This window comes from Suncus etruscus, chromosome 7 (assembly GCF_024139225.1).
Source record: "Suncus etruscus isolate mSunEtr1 chromosome 7, mSunEtr1.pri.cur, whole genome shotgun sequence".
NCBI classification, from domain to species: Eukaryota; Metazoa; Chordata; class Mammalia; order Eulipotyphla; family Soricidae; genus Suncus; species Suncus etruscus.
The window spans coordinates 9,799,690-9,813,518 of NC_064854.1; the positions used below are offsets into that span (position 1 = coordinate 9,799,690).

Here is a 13,829-nt window from a genome sequence, read left to right on the forward strand (position 1 = left end):
TTTGGAGCCCGCGACTGGGCTGCGGCGGTGCGGCGGGTGCGGGAGGCGGTGTCGCGCCGCTCTGCGCTGGCATCGGGGCCGGAGGCTGAGGCCGAGGCTGGCGCGGCGGGTTTGGGGGGCGCCGTCCTCCAGGCGACGATGGGCAAAGAGGAGGAGGTTGCTCGGATCGCCCGGAAACTGGACAAGATGGTCAGCAAGAAGAGCGCGGTGAGGGGCGCGGCCCCTGGGACCCCGCAGCCCCCCGTCTCCGACTCCACTCCTGCACGTCGGGGCCAGGGTTTGGGTTCCCAGGGTGGCAGCCCCCCACATCCCTCCCAGGCTCCCCAATAAATCCCTGGAGGGGCAAGCGGAGACCCCCACCCATCGAGGGGGTCCTGGAGCAGCCCCACACCCTACCTGCCTGGCCTGCCGCAGCCTCGATGACGATGACCAAGGGGCCACCCTGTGCCCCGCATGCAGCCCCTGTCCCCTCCCACCGTGGGCAGCAACCGAGCCAGGGTGGTGGCAGCCCTGGAGGTGGAGCAATGGAGGTGACCCCAGAGTGCATTGACGGTGCTTAGATGGTTAATAGCAACCCCCAGTTCTGTCCCCAAGATATGTGGGCAGGGGATGCTGCTGGGGGATGACCAGTTCCAGCGTGTGTGGGGGTCCTCTGGGCTCAGCTGTGGCTGCCTGTGAGGGCTGGGAAGTTGGGGTGACGTATTAGGTAGGCCTCTGGCATGGAGCCCACGGAGGACACAGCCCGCAGCTCTTGGCGATGCCTCCCGGCTGCATGCAGAGCGTGGTGTGTGTGTGTGTGTGTGTGTGTGTGTGTGTGTGTGTGTGAATTCCTCCCACTCGGGGGCTGCAGGATCCTTCTCTGCCCTCTGTGACCAGTCTAGGGGGGAGGTGGAGAGGGCATCAGGGGTCTGTCAGCAGTGGTCTCAGAGTGGCGGGTGGTGTGTGTGTGTGTGTGTGTGTGTGAATTCCTCCCACTCGGGGGCTGCAGGATCCTTCTCTGCCCTCTGTGACCAGTCTAGGGGGGGGGGAGGTGGACAGGGCACCAGGGATCTGTCAGCAGTGGGCTCAGAGTGGCGGGCACCCACCAACCAGTGGAGCAAACATTCTACTTCTTGTGGTCTTGCAGGAGGGCAGGAGTGAGCTGTGCTCCACCCTGTCTGTGTCAGGGGGCTGTGGGGTGGGAGAGCCCCCAGCCCTGGGCTGATTTGTGAGGGTCCTCTCCTCCTAGGAGGGGGCCTTGGAGCTGCTGCGGGAGCTGAAGGCGATGCCTGTGACCCTGCATCTGCTGCAGGTGGGTTGTTCTCATGGGTGGGCACTCCCCAGGGCACAGAGCAGCATTCAAGGCCCCTGGCCCTGCTCCCCTCCTGAGACGGGTATCTGCAGAGTGCCCACCTCCCTCACCTGGGCTCCGGCAGGACTGGAGTGGTGCGCACCGACCGCTGCCCTGTCCGGCCGCTTCCTTGCAGTCCACCCGTGTCGGGATGTCCGTCAATGCCCTGCGGAAGCAGAGCTCGGATGAGGATGTCATCGGTCTGGCCAAGTCGCTCATCAAATCTTGGAAGAAGCTCCTGGGTGCGGCCCAGTGGCCCCGGGCTGAGCACTGGGTCCAGGCCAGTGCGAGGGGTCAGCCCTGCCCATGGGAGATACGGGGGAGGGCACGACGAGGCCACCTCTGGGAGCCCTGAATCCCCTCTGGGTTTTGTCCGAAGCTTGTGCAGCTGTGTGGCTGCTGACACTTTGGGCTTGTGGCTGATATGTGGGTTCATGCTAGTAAATGTCCCCAGGGCAGGTCCGGCTTTCAGGGACCCCATATGTTCAGAGAATGTCCTAACTGGTGCCCAGATTCACAGGATGGCTCCACCCGCAGTCCTGGGCTCCGTGTCCTAGACCCCCTCCCCAGACTGAGTTTGGTCCAGTGGGCGGGTGTGTCCAGAGGTCCCCCGAGGTAAGTCTCGTGGGGGCTTTGAGATCTCAGACTTTAGGAGCTTGGGGCTGGGGTGGACAGAGGGTCTGGTGGTCAGCTGCCCTTGCAAGCCCTGGGCGCCTCTTCCGCCGCCACCTACTCTCCTTGGGTACCTGCAGATACTTCTGATGGCAAGGCTAGGGACAGGAGGAAGGGCACAGCCGTGCCCACGACATCGAGGGACACATCCAAGGCCCTCAACCCCAGGTAGTCGCCCTGTGGTGGGAAGGGCTGCGGTAAGCTCAGCTGGACACTCCTGCCCAGGGCCTTATGGACCCAGCTCATCTGGGGGCAGCTATGGTGGGCTCATGGGATAGACTGTGCCGTGGGCTGGTATGGAGGATGCATTAGGGGCCTCGCCCTTTGTTGTGGGGACCCCTGGACATGATCCACCTAGAAATGCAGCAACAGCATGGGACTTCCAAGAGCATGAGGGAAGGTGGAAGTGGACGGACCCCCATATGAGTAGGGGGTGTGGGGTTGATGAGCCCCCAGACCAGGGTGCTCACTCTGTGGCATCCACCTCCTTGTGGTGGGTTCTTGGGGGTGGGCTATGCTCTCCATGACTCAGTGTTGGGGTGGCTGTGTCTGCTCTGAGCCACTCACCTGTCTGCAGCCGCAGGAAGTCTGAGTCTGAGCTGCCCAGGTGTCCCCCCATGCCCAGGATCACTACATTTCCCCCGGTGCCGATCACCTGTGACGTGGTCCGGACCAAGTGCCGGGAGATGCTGACCGCTGCCCTGCGGACTGAGGGTGAGTCTACCATGGCTGACCCTGGGCGAGCACCCTCAGGAGACCATGAGTGTGGCCAGGCTGTGAGCTGCGCACCTCTTCCAGATGACCATGTGACCGTGGGTGCAGACTACGTGTGCCTCTCGGCCCAGATCGAAGAATATATCCTTCGTGGGAGCACCTGGGGGTCTCAGGCTGTGACACTGCGCCAAAGGGAAGGGTGGGCACACCGCCTTTTGCCAGTCCCTAGCTGCCTGGGCCCTGTGGGGCCCTGCGGGGTGCAGCAGCCTCGCTGCCAGCTGGCCTTTAACTGCCTGCACGCATCTACCGTGACGTGGGGAACACAGACTTGAAGTACAAGAACCGTGTGCGCAGCCGCATCGCCAACCTGAAGGACGCCAAGAACCCGGGGCTCCGGCGCAACGTGCTCTGCGGTGCCATCACGCCCCAGCAGATCGCGGTGATGACGTCAGAGGTGAGCCTCAGAGCGGGGCTGGGGAGGCTGCCCTTAGGGGAAGGGTTGAACTCCAAGCCCTTGCTCCAGGAGATGGCCAGTGATGAGCTGAAGGAGATCCGCAAGGCCATGACCAAAGAGGCCATCCGGGAGCACCAGATGGCGCGGACAGGAGGCGCGCAGACGGACTTGTTCACCTGTGCCAGGTGCCACAAGAAAAGCTGCACCTACACGCAGGTGAGGCCCAGGGTGCCCTAGGGTGGGGGTATGGGGCCTACATCCAGGTGAAACCCCCCCCCCCTAGGTGCATGAAGCCCAGTGTGGTGGTCCTGACTGGTTTTGCTGTCGCCAACAATGAGACCAATCCCTGCACCAGGGCAGCAGTGTGGACCCCAGGAAGGGTTGGTTTGGAGGGGTGTCCCTGGCTCTGCACTGGACCAAATATCTATGAGACACCACTTGTCACCCAGTTGGGCCAGCCATGGGCCTCCCCTTTCTGGAACTCCCTTCTTCCCTGTTTTGGAGTTCCCCCTGGGTCTGCTGGTGACAGACGGCCGCCAGATGATCCCTACACGCTCAGAGTGCTCCTCCTGGGAGGTCAGCATCCAGGGCTGACTGAGCTGAGCACAGGCTGGGCCTCTCCCAGGTGCAGACTCGCAGCTCTGACGAGCCCATGACCACCTTTGTCGTCTGCAATGAGTGTGGCAATCGCTGGAAGGTAGGTGGGCAGCACGCCCAGGAGTGAGGGCCGCCTCACGGGCAGCTGTGCCCCACACATGCCTCTCCTGTCTGCAGTTCTGCTGAGCTGTGTGTGCGTGTCCTCCCCGCGCTGAGCCCATGGCCAGCGCTGCCCTTCTGCCTGTTCAGCTTCTCTGGAGACCTGCAGTGCCCACCTGGCCTCCTCAGAGTCCCACCCTGCCCACATTCCCCCGGCACTGTCCGCCCGCAAGTATTAAACGTTTTCTTTTCGTCATCGTGCTGCCCTTGGTCCTGGTGGGCTGCGTGACCTGTGTCTTGGCCCCAGACCCATCCTACTGCCACAGAGTTGGGACAGGGAGGTGCTCAGCCCCCAGCGGGGTGTGGAACCACCAACCCAGAACAGGGCCAAGGCCCTCCCCTGGCCAGTGCACAACCCTCTGCTGGCCCTGGGCATCAGTGCCCTCTCCTGGCCAGGCTGCACACAGCTAGCTACTCACGGAGTTCTGGGCCAATTCTTGGCACGGAACCTCTCTCTCAGTTGTGGACTCAGGAGCAAGGAGGGAGAGATCTGAAAACTTTTCTCTTTTGATAAAACAACAGCGTGAAGGTGGAGACAGGAAGTCAGCTGGGTCCCGTGGCTTGTCTCGGGCCCTGGGTTGCAGCTCAGGCCGCAGGGTGTCCCCATCACAAAGCTGAACAGTACTGCGGTCCTTTCTCCACCAGGGGGTTCCCAAGGCCCATTCGCCGGGGAGGAGGCCTGAGTCAGGCAGGTGGGTCCCTGGGGCTGCCAGGCTGTCATGGAGGGGCTCCCCCCAGGAGTTGCTGGGTGCCTCCTGCAGCTTCAGGGCAGCAGGCCTGGGCACAGCCTCGCTGTGGGTGTCCCGGCAGCCACTATGCCTCGCTGGCAGCTGCGGGGGAGTCCCCGCGTAGCAGCAGGGCTCGGTAGGTGGGAGAGCTGAGGAAGCGGGGGTAGGAGTCCCGGTGCATGAGCGTGTAGATCTGCGTTTGCGCGTCGTCGAACGTGTGCGCCGACGGCTCCTGCATCTTCCTGTTGATGCCTTCTCGGACACGCGAGTCCAGGCTCACCTGGGGGACACGGTGCCAGTCAGGACCCAGGGCCCGCCCCCAGCCCGTCCCAAGGGCCGGCCTACCTCCTTAGGGGACAGGATGGACACATAGTCCTCGTAGATGAGCCGCGCCTTCTCGTCCACCACATGCTGGCTGTTCTCCGCCTTGAGCTCCTCGCAGGCCAGCCAGAAGAGCATGTTTTCCTCGCTGTACTCGGTGCGCAGGAACTCGCGGAACACACCCCGGCCCGCCGGGCTGTGCATCAGCTTGTCGAAGGACTGTCCCCAGCTCTGCACCTCCTCCGGGCTTGGGGTGGCACTGTGGGCATGATGGGCTTTGCTGCTAGCCAGGCCAGGCCTCGGCCCTCTGCCTAAACTTCCCCCCCAAACCCCTGTCAGCGAACATGGACATGGCTGGCCACACTCACCACGCTTCACAGCTGGGTAGGGGCTGGAGTTTGTTCTCGCGGGAGGCCCGCCATGCCCGGCGTCTCTCTTCATTCCTGATGGCACAATGAGAACTGCCACTCTCAACTCGTGTGTGCAGGTGTGTACACATTTGCACAAGAACCATCCATACAAAGCACATGTGTGCGTGGAGCCTGCAGCCTCCACAAAGCACGTGTGTATTTGTCTGGAACTTGGCATTCCCTTCCCCAGCACACATCTGTATGTAGGAGTCCAGAGTCTCCCCCACATATGAAGCAAGTGTGTACAGAGACCAGATCTCTCTCACAGCACACATGAGCATGGGGTCATTGGTTCATACATAGCCCATGCGTGCAAATGATCAGGAGCTCTCTCTCTTTTTTTTTTTTTGCTTTTTGGGCCACACCCGGTGACGCTCAGGGGTTACTCCTGGATATGCGCTCAGAAATCGTCCCTAGCTTGGGGGACCATTTGGGACTCTGGGGATTGAACCAGGTCCATCCTGGGTCAGCCGCACGCAACAAAGCACCCTACTGCCTGCGCCACCGCTCTGGCCCTGGTCAGGAGCACAGCACATGATGTGTATTAGGTTTGGGGCTGTCATACACCTTGTGTGTGCTTGGGGCCTGGAGTTCTTTCGCAACACGTGTGCTCCAGGTCTAAAGCTCTCACAGCACATGTATGCATGGAGCCTGAGGCTCTCTCCTAGACTTGGGATGTCCCTTGGCGCTAGAACCCCGGCTCTAAGGGCCGAAAGGCAGTGGCAGTAGCCGGATGTCTGCTAGTCCAGGGCAAAAAGCCTCAGATGGGAAACGCAGTGCCCAGGGCCCTGTGGCTACTTGGACCAACATTCCTCGGCCTGAGGCCGCCATGAGCCAAGCAGGAGCCCCACTCAGCCTAGATGCCCCCTCCGACCCTGTCTCCCCCCTCCCCCCCACGGCCCCTACCAGGAGCAGTTGCAGCAGCAGCACCAGCATAGGCAGCAGGGGTTGCGGCTGGGGGCCGCTGGCGGTGGGCGAGCATCACTGGACATGGACGGGGGCTGGGCCGCTTCCTCTGGCCCAGGGTGCTGCTGGAGACGGGGATACTCAGTGGCCGGTGGGCACACCCATAGCCCTCCCGACCCCGGACACACACCTGCTTCTCCTCTTGTGGGGTAGGCATGGATGGGTGGCTCCGTGGCACTGGTTCCGGGACCCTTACCACAGACAGGGGTGTCTGGGGAAAGAGGCTGTCGTGACCACCGGGGATGAGCCCAGCCTGAGCACCCAACCGCTGACTTCTGTGGCACCCCACCTCCAGTGCCTCCCCCAGAACTCCAGGGCAGCCCTGCCACTAGGTGCCAGGAAGGCTGGAGGCTGGCCTCCTTCCTATCAAGGGGCCTGGGTAGCAGCCTGCAGGCTGGCCGGGGTTCGATTCTCTGGATCCTCCCAGGTGGGGCCTAGGGAGAGGCCTCAGCATAGCAGGGTGGGGCTCAGCAGAGCTGCCAGTGGCTGTGGGTCTTCAGTGGCCCCAGCGCCCAGTTCCCATCCCCTCCCTGCCATGGAGCCATGGAACCCTCATGGAGCGACTGCAAAGCAGCATTGACCGAAGTAAGGGCAGGGTCAGGGGGCAGCCCCACCTTAGGCCAGGCTGGGGTTGAGGGTCTGCCCTGGACACAAGTTCCCAAGGCCAGCGAGGAGGGCCTTGAGCTCGGGCATTCTCAATGTGGGCACTTGGAGACTCGGTGTCTCCCAGGTCCAGAGGGCACAGCGGGCAGCTCGGCTCAGCACCCGAACAGCACCCTGCACAGTACCCAGCTCAGCTCGAACTCAGCACAGAGCCCCCAGCATAAATAACACTGGGCAGTGCAGTCCCTTTCTCTTCTCCCCACTTCCCCCAACCTTGCTCATGATGGCCTCTGGGTCCTGTAGCCTGTGCTGGCGGGGTGTGTGTGGGTGGTCTGTCTCAAGGCTGTGAGTCTCGAGAGGTCCCCCAAAAGCTCTCCTTAGGGTCAGACTTCAGGGGAAAGGAAGGGGTGTGGCAACCTGAGGTGGCGGTTGTGACTTCCAGGCACTGCCTAAGCCGCGCCTTTCACCCCCTCCCGTCGCCTAGGGTGGGGGCAGGGCCGGGCCCCTCGCGCACCCCAAGACGGGAGCATCCGTTGGGGTTAGGTAGTAGGCCCCCTGGCAGTCCCTTGGGTGCCCTTTTGCGCCTGCGGCCCTGGCACTCTCCCCAAACTCCCTGGGCTCCCGCTCCTCGCCCTGCCCTGCCCTGCCCTGGCACTGCGCGTGGCAGGCGCCCTTGCCTGGGGGTGGGTGGGCTCCCCAAAGGTTTCAACTCAAGCCTGGCCGCTGGGGACCGAGCCCACCCAGTCCCCAAAAAGGAAGAAACGAAGGATCCTGGAAAAAAAAACAAAAAAACCAAAACCGTTACCTTCGGGGTAGACAAGAGAGCCAGCGCCCCAAACCGGGTCCCACCTGCAGACCTCCCCAAATCTTGCAGCGCCCATCCCCGCCCACTCGGCTGCACCCCGGGGGTCGGGGCTCGTCTTAGGCTCTCCCACCGCACCCCCAGACCTCTCCCCAGAGCTCACCGTGCGCGCCCCACTCACTCACCCACTCACCGGGGGCCCGGGGGCGAGGGGTCCAGGGGGGCGCAGGGATTTTGGGGGGCGCGCAGGGGGAACGCTTAGGCCCTCCCCGGCGGGGTGCACGAAACCTGGGTTCTTCCGGCCCCTCCTGCGAGCGAGCGAGCGGGCACTTACTTCCCCAGGATGCGCGCGCGGCGCAAAAAGGGGAACCGCGCCGGCGCCCCCTCCCCTCCCCCACGGGCGCGCAGGGGCCCCCTGCCAGTTCCGGGGTCCACGTGGACCCTCCAAGGCCCGCCCGAGCCCTCGGGGTGCGGCCCTGCTCGGAGCCCCGACCCCTGAACCCCACGATCGCGCCCCGCGGGCCATGGCACCGCGGCGCGCGCGCGCGCGCACTCACCGGCCCGACGCGCTCCCGGGCCCCCCGCGCCGCCGCCCGCGCGCTCCGAGCGAACCCCGAGGCCGGGAGGGGCGCAGGGAGGCCGCAGTGCGCAGGCGCCGGGCAGGCGGGGTTCACTTCCCCAAAGCGAGGGGCTGGGACTTCTCCGGCGCGGGGCGGTGCCCGCCCGACCCGGCCCAGCCCGGCCCGGCCCGGCCCAAGTCTCCGCCCCGACCCTTTCCAGGGGCAGCCCAGGCGCCTTTCCAGGCTCACCCCATCCAGTCTGCGAGGCTTTCTAGGTTTAGGGCAAGGCCTCGGGGACCCATTTGGGTGTGTGGGTGGATGGGTGGGTTGCTATTGCGCCCCACACTGGGCTCTGTCCACCCCCCCTGACCGCTGGAGGAGGGCGCAGAGCATTGCTTCTCGCTGTGCGGTGCAGTGCAGTTTGTATCGCCCTGAAGATGCCCCCCAGGAAAGGGCAGCAGAGCAGGGTGAGAGCCCACAGGTCTGCAGGTCTGCATTCTTGGAAATGCAAAGGCAGAGGCAGGCAGGACCCATCCCATCAACCCAAAGATGGCACATCTGGGTCCCAGTGTCCGGGCTGTGGAACCAGCAGGAAGCAATAATGTCATCCTGGACTGAGGCGGAGTGGCAGAGCCCCTCAGCACACAGTTTGGAGGGTTTGGGGTTGGGACTGCAGGGCGCTGTTCCTCCTGGCTCTTCAGCCACAAGGCCAGGGCAGACTAGCCCCCAGATTGGAGGGTGGCTGTTCTTCCTAGCATGACACTGAGGAGCGCTGGATAGCCTTGGTATCCAGCTGTGTGGGCAGCTGGCAGTGGCATAGTCTGCTCACTCTGTCGTGGACACCGTACCTCTGCTGCCACTGTGCCCGTTTGTGCCTGAGTTTCGCAATGGTCGGGCAAGGCCACACAGCAGGAGGTGGGCAGGATAGATAGCTGGAGGACACACACTCTTGGGCCCTGCATGTCTGTGAGTGACCCCCTGCTCCCGGGCCCAGAGCACCTCTGAACTTCTGCACACCCCAGGACAGTACAGACCAATGTCTTCCTGTCTCTGTGCGTCTGGCTGTCTCTGTCCGTCTGCTCCTGCTGCCTGCTGCACCGGTGCACTCTGCTGCTAAGTGAAGTCCTCAATACCTCGACTTTCATTTTTTTCTGGTTCTAGGGACCAAACTTAGAGCTTCAGGCATACATGTGCCTGCAGTTGGCAACTCCCCAGCCTTGCCACCTCCATGTGGATGAGGAAGAAATGCAGAGAATAGTGGACTCATAACATGTGCTCCTACCAGATGAAGCCACCAGTGAACCGGGATGTATCGGGGATCAGCTGCCTCCATGCAGTGTTTCTTTATCCCTTCATCCTTCACAGTGCCTTTTCTCCTCATCCTCCTATACAGTGTTCCCTTGACCCTTCATTCCACTGCACAGTGCTTCCTTTCCCCTCATCTCCCTATTCAGTGCTCCCTTGCCTGCTCATCCCCCTCGCACAGTGCTATCCTCCCCGTATCTCCCCTACACTGTGTTCTCTTCTCCCCTCATCTCTGGCACAGTGCTCCCCATTCTCCCTTCTCCCTTGCACAGTTCTCCCTTCTCCCTTCCTCCTCCCCACAGTGCTCCTTTTTTTTTTTTTTTTTTTTTTTTTTTTTTTGGTTTTTGGGCCACACCCGGCATTGCTCAGGGGTTATTCCTGGCTGTCTGCTCAGAAATAGCTCCTGGCAGGCACAGGGGACCATATGGGACACCGGGATTCGAACCAACCACCTTAGGTTCTGGATAGGCTGCTTGCAAGGCAAACACCGCTGTGCTATCTCTCCGGGCCCACAGTGCTCCTTTTCACCCTCACTCTGCCCCTTCCTCTGGGAACTGTGTGACTCATCCGGAGCCACTGGACAGAATCCAGTGACTAGGGACTGGGTCAGGGAGGGGGGCTGCCCATGGTAGAAATGATTCCTGTGTGTTGACCCCAAGGCCAGTTCTCACTGCAGGTCGCCTTATGGGGGAGCCGGTAAGAGGGGAGGAGAGAGGGTTCTACCTCAGACTGCCTGTGGAGCAATGAACAGCACAATCCCTAGAAAGCAGGGGAGCCCTTTGGTGTGCAGATAAACCTGAGTCTCCCTCTTGTCCTGTGTGGGCTTGGGACAGAGAGGCCCAGGGTCCATCCAGGTGCCTCAGAGGGCTCCCAGTGACTGACTGCTCCAATCCCCATGGTGACCTGTGACTTGGGGTCCCCTTTGACTTTCACTTTCCTGCTCAGGCCCTCCCTTCCACCCTGGTGTGCGGGTATCTCAACTTGTCAGACACCCACCCCGCACTTTTGACACCCACCAAGTCCTCCCCGGTGGCCGCGCAGGAAAGAAAAGGAACACTTGGAGAAACAGGCATTTGGAGCATTTGAGAAAGGGTTTATGTGGGGACATGCTGTGTACTCGGCGGGCCTGGAGTCAATGCCTCAGTGCAGGGGCTCCGCCAGGATGGCTTCCACACGCCTTCTCTGTGGAGGACAAGGGCTGGGGTCAGGTATGTGGGAATCTGCGGGCCCCACCTCCGCCCTGGGCCTCCGGGCACCTCTTGTCGATTCAGCGGGTCAGGGATGCGCATAGGTTTCAGCTGTGGCGGCAGGAACAGCTCCAGCCGGATCGCTGCCAGGGCAGTCTTCTGCCTCTGGATGAGCAGGGCGATCTCCTCTGCCTGGGGTCAGAGGTGAGGAGTTCCTGAACGCGCACCCCTGGACTTGAGTGGGCACCGCCCCACCCTGCGCCCCTGGGTCTGGTCTTGCATCCCTGCGCCCCATGGTTCTTGCTCAGCTCCCCGAGGCCCTGTCAGGCCTCTATTTGTGCATCAGGCATTCATCCTGTGGGTACCTGGATTCCTTGCACACCCATCTCCAGCCAGTCCCTCGGATCCAGGACTCACCCGCATGCGGGTATAACGCAGACGCAGGGCTCGAACCCGGCCGCGGGCCTCGGCCGCCTTGAGGACGCCCAGGAGCCGGTCCTGGTGCTGGTTGAGCGTCTCCAGGGGCTGCGTCCAGGAGCGCGGGTCGGCCACGCGGTACCCCAACTCCACGGAGTCCCTCGGGAACACCGAGCTGGCCATGCCTGACCCGTCTTCCAGCAAGTCCCCGAAGAGCAGGTGGCGACGGCGCTGCGCGGGGCTCAAGGCCTCCAGCTCCTTCTCTGTGAGCGCCCAGCCAGGCTGCAGACTCTGCGCCTTGGGGGCTCCTGCGCCCTGCGCGCCCTTGGTGGCTCGCTCCCCCCGTAGGCCCTGGTGTCTGCTCGACTTTGTCCCTGTCGTTGGCTGCATCCTGGAGTCGCCTTGTTAGGAGACAAGAGGTGGGCACTACCAGAGACCTCCCCGACCCAGAAACCTCTAGCCAGTTGGGCCAGAACCAGCCTCCACTCTCCTGCTGGCAGCTATAACTTATTTATTTTTTTGTTTTTTTGTTTTTGGGTCACACCCGGCGGCTCTCAGGGGTTACTCCTGGCTCTGTGTTCAGAAATCGCTCCTGGCAGGATCGGGAGACCATATAGGATGCCGGGATTTGAACCATCATCCATCTTGACCTGGGTCAGCTTAGCCCTACCGCTGTGTTATCTCTCCAATTTCTATAACTTATTTTTCTTTTTTTGGGGGGGCCCCACCCGGCAGTGCTCAGGGGTTACTTCTGGCTCTGCACTCAGAAATTGTACCTGGCAGGCTCAGATGAGGGACATATGGGACGCTGGGTATTAAACCCGGGTTCATTCAGGTTGGCTGCGTGCAAGGCAAAAGCCCTTCCGCTGTGCTGTCGCTTCAGCCCCTTACTTTTCTTTCCTTCTTTAGATTTTTGGGTCACAAATTGTGAAGCTCACGGCTCATTTGTGGGTCTAGGCTCAGGGGACCCTATGTAATGCCATCATTGAATTAGATCGCTGGCCTGCAAAGCATCTACATTATACCTATACTATCTATCCAGTCCCCACCTATAATTTTCCTGAAGACACCTGGTGTCTGAGGACATTCCTCTTCTGCTCTGTTTCTCTGACCACTGAGGCTGCACTGAGACTGAGAAAAATCTCTTTTGAGGGGGGCACACCTGGCAGCACTCAGGGGTACCTTCTGGCTTTGCACTCAGAAATCGTTCCTGGCAGGCTCAGGACCATATTGGATACCAGGAATTGAACTGGGGTCCTTCTGGGTTTGGCTCCATGCAAGGCAAACACCCTACCATTGTTCTATCATTCCAGCCCAAGCACTGAGACCTTCTGCTAACTGTCCTTGCTCTGGCTCCCTCAGTGACCTTTCCTGACCAGGCCCTGGGCTGCCTGCTGGTTTCAAACTACCCTGTCCCACTCTGGTCTTGCACTGGATGGGGCAGGCCACAGCAGCTCCAGGGAGGAGGCCCCAGAGGGCAGTGAATTAGGGTTAGGGTTCAGCTCCATGGGCTCTTCCCTGCCCTAGGCCAGTCCCAGTACTGGGATCTGTGGACTAGAGATGGAGCAGTACAGTACAAATCCAGATAGGATTTCCCTAAAGGCCCCCCTGGGCCCTGCCAGGAGTGATCCCTGAGCACAGAGCCAGGAGTAAGCCCTGAGCACTGCTGTGTGTGTCCCAAGAACAACAAAACAAAACAAAACAAAACAGCAGAGTCACAGTTTCTGTCTGTCTCTCTTGGGGATCACCATCCCCCTTTTCTGGTAACCAGAGGGTTTAAAGCTTGGCCCTCCGGATGCCCAGTCTCAGCCTGTACCTCTACTTTCCTGGACCTGGGATCCCAGACCCTGTCCGTACCTCTGCCCTTTTGGACCCTGGACCCCATCTGTACCTCTGCACTTTGCTCCTGGACCCCAGATCTGGGTTCTCTGACTGAGCCCAGGCCCTCTGGGGGCTTGTTGACTGGTTGCTAGGCAACCTGGTGTCTCCCCTTCCCCCTCAGACTGGATCCACCCGACTACAAGAGCACAGGGTACTGCATCCTCCTGGAGGCCAGGCCTGGTTGAAGTGACACTCTCAGGAGTCATCTGGCTTATCCTAATGCCTTCTCATTTTGGGGACCCGGGGCCACATTTCTCTGGGGTTGAGGACCCAGGGTCCTAGTGGAAAGATCTTGGGGCATAGTTTGGGGGCTCTGTGATGAGATTACCACTTGAGGCCTTTGCCCACTTCTACTTTCTCGAAGGTGTGTTCACAGAAAGGAGAGACCAGGGTCCCCTTCCAGGCTCCTCCCGACACAGCCCTGCAGAGGGGGCCCAGACTCCTGCCCTGACCTTTAACCCATGGGCTCAAGCTCAGGATAAGCCCGACTTGGTTCTTCCATGGCTGACCTATGTGCTGTGTCTCACTTAGAACTAGCTGTCATGACTGCAACCCAACTACAATTGTGTTTGTAATCAAGGTGTTTAAATAAAGATACTAAAAAAAAAAAGAACTAGCTGTCATTTGCTGCTTAGTCTTTGCCGAAGTCAGGTTAGCTGCTGCCCCCGCTGACTTCCTGACACCCTACTCTCTGCTGCCCCGTGGCATGCTTGCTGCCATTTC

The 13,829-nt window shown here is 61.2% G+C and overlaps 3 protein-coding genes across 7 annotated transcripts; 1 reads left to right on the plus strand and 2 right to left on the minus strand.

Moving 5' to 3' along the window:
* Positions 1–4,123, plus strand: TCEA2 (transcription elongation factor A2). The gene is made up of 10 exons (XM_049777735.1): positions 1–207; positions 1,229–1,291; positions 1,467–1,572; positions 2,083–2,170; positions 2,580–2,716; positions 2,801–2,857; positions 3,016–3,170; positions 3,240–3,386; positions 3,796–3,867; positions 3,945–4,123. The coding sequence occupies exons 1-10, from the start codon at positions 139–141 to the stop codon at positions 3,951–3,953; spliced, it is 903 nt and encodes a 300-aa protein (XP_049633692.1). The 5' UTR covers positions 1–138; the 3' UTR covers positions 3,954–4,123.
* A 288-nt stretch (positions 4,124–4,411) lies between these two features.
* RGS19 (regulator of G protein signaling 19) lies at positions 4,412–8,380 on the minus strand. Of its 5 annotated transcripts, none has more exons than XM_049777177.1 (6): positions 8,314–8,380; positions 6,482–6,562; positions 6,292–6,413; positions 5,344–5,418; positions 5,000–5,234; positions 4,412–4,934 (listed from the first exon to the last, which is right to left on the minus strand). In XM_049777177.1, exons 2-6 carry the CDS (start codon positions 6,506–6,508, stop codon positions 4,740–4,742), a joined length of 654 nt encoding a protein of 217 aa, XP_049633134.1. In that variant the 5' UTR covers positions 6,509–6,562; positions 8,314–8,380; the 3' UTR covers positions 4,412–4,739. The 5 variants fall into 5 exon arrangements, with proteins under 5 accessions (XP_049633134.1, XP_049633129.1, XP_049633131.1 ...); XM_049777172.1 differs by having other exon boundaries at positions 6,292–6,416; XM_049777174.1 differs by lacking the exon at positions 8,314–8,380 and adding an exon at positions 7,950–8,251 and having other exon boundaries at positions 6,292–6,416.
* A 2,381-nt stretch (positions 8,381–10,761) lies between these two features.
* On the minus strand, positions 10,762–11,615 carry LKAAEAR1 (LKAAEAR motif containing 1). The gene is made up of 3 exons (XM_049777107.1): positions 11,226–11,615; positions 10,878–11,000; positions 10,762–10,803 (listed from the first exon to the last, which is right to left on the minus strand). Exons 1-3 carry the CDS (start codon positions 11,613–11,615, stop codon positions 10,762–10,764), a joined length of 555 nt encoding a protein of 184 aa, XP_049633064.1.
* Between the last annotated feature and the right edge of the window lie 2,214 nt (positions 11,616–13,829).

Bases quoted from the DNA above. Each gene is read 5' to 3' on its own strand.
- TCEA2 (XM_049777735.1), top strand. From the start codon at position 139: ATGGGCAAAGAGGAGGAGGTTGCTCGGATCGCCCGGAAACTGGACAAG. The intron at 2,171-2,579 runs GTAGTCGCCCTG...ACCTGTCTGCAG, and splicing joins TCCAAGGCCCTCAACCCCAG to CCGCAGGAAGTCTGAGTCTG. The intron at 3,171-3,239 runs GTGAGCCTCAGA...CCCTTGCTCCAG, and splicing joins TCGCGGTGATGACGTCAGAG to GAGATGGCCAGTGATGAGCT.
- RGS19 (XM_049777172.1), bottom strand. From the start codon at position 6,508: ATGCCTACCCCACAAGAGGAGAAGCAG. The intron at 5,235-5,343 runs GTGAGTGTGGCC...TCATGCCCACAG, and splicing joins CTACCCAGCTGTGAAGCGTG to TGCCACCCCAAGCCCGGAGG. The intron at 4,935-4,999 runs GTAGGCCGGCCC...CGTGTCCCCCAG, and splicing joins CCATCCTGTCCCCTAAGGAG to GTGAGCCTGGACTCGCGTGT.
- LKAAEAR1 (XM_049777107.1), bottom strand. From the start codon at position 11,615: ATGCAGCCAACGACAGGGACAAAGTCGAGCAGACACCAGGGCCTACGG. The intron at 11,001-11,225 runs GTGAGTCCTGGA...CTCTGACCCCAG, and splicing joins TGCGTTATACCCGCATGCGG to GCAGAGGAGATCGCCCTGCT. The intron at 10,804-10,877 runs GTGCCCGGAGGC...TGTCCTCCACAG, and splicing joins ACCCGCTGAATCGACAAGAG to AGAAGGCGTGTGGAAGCCAT.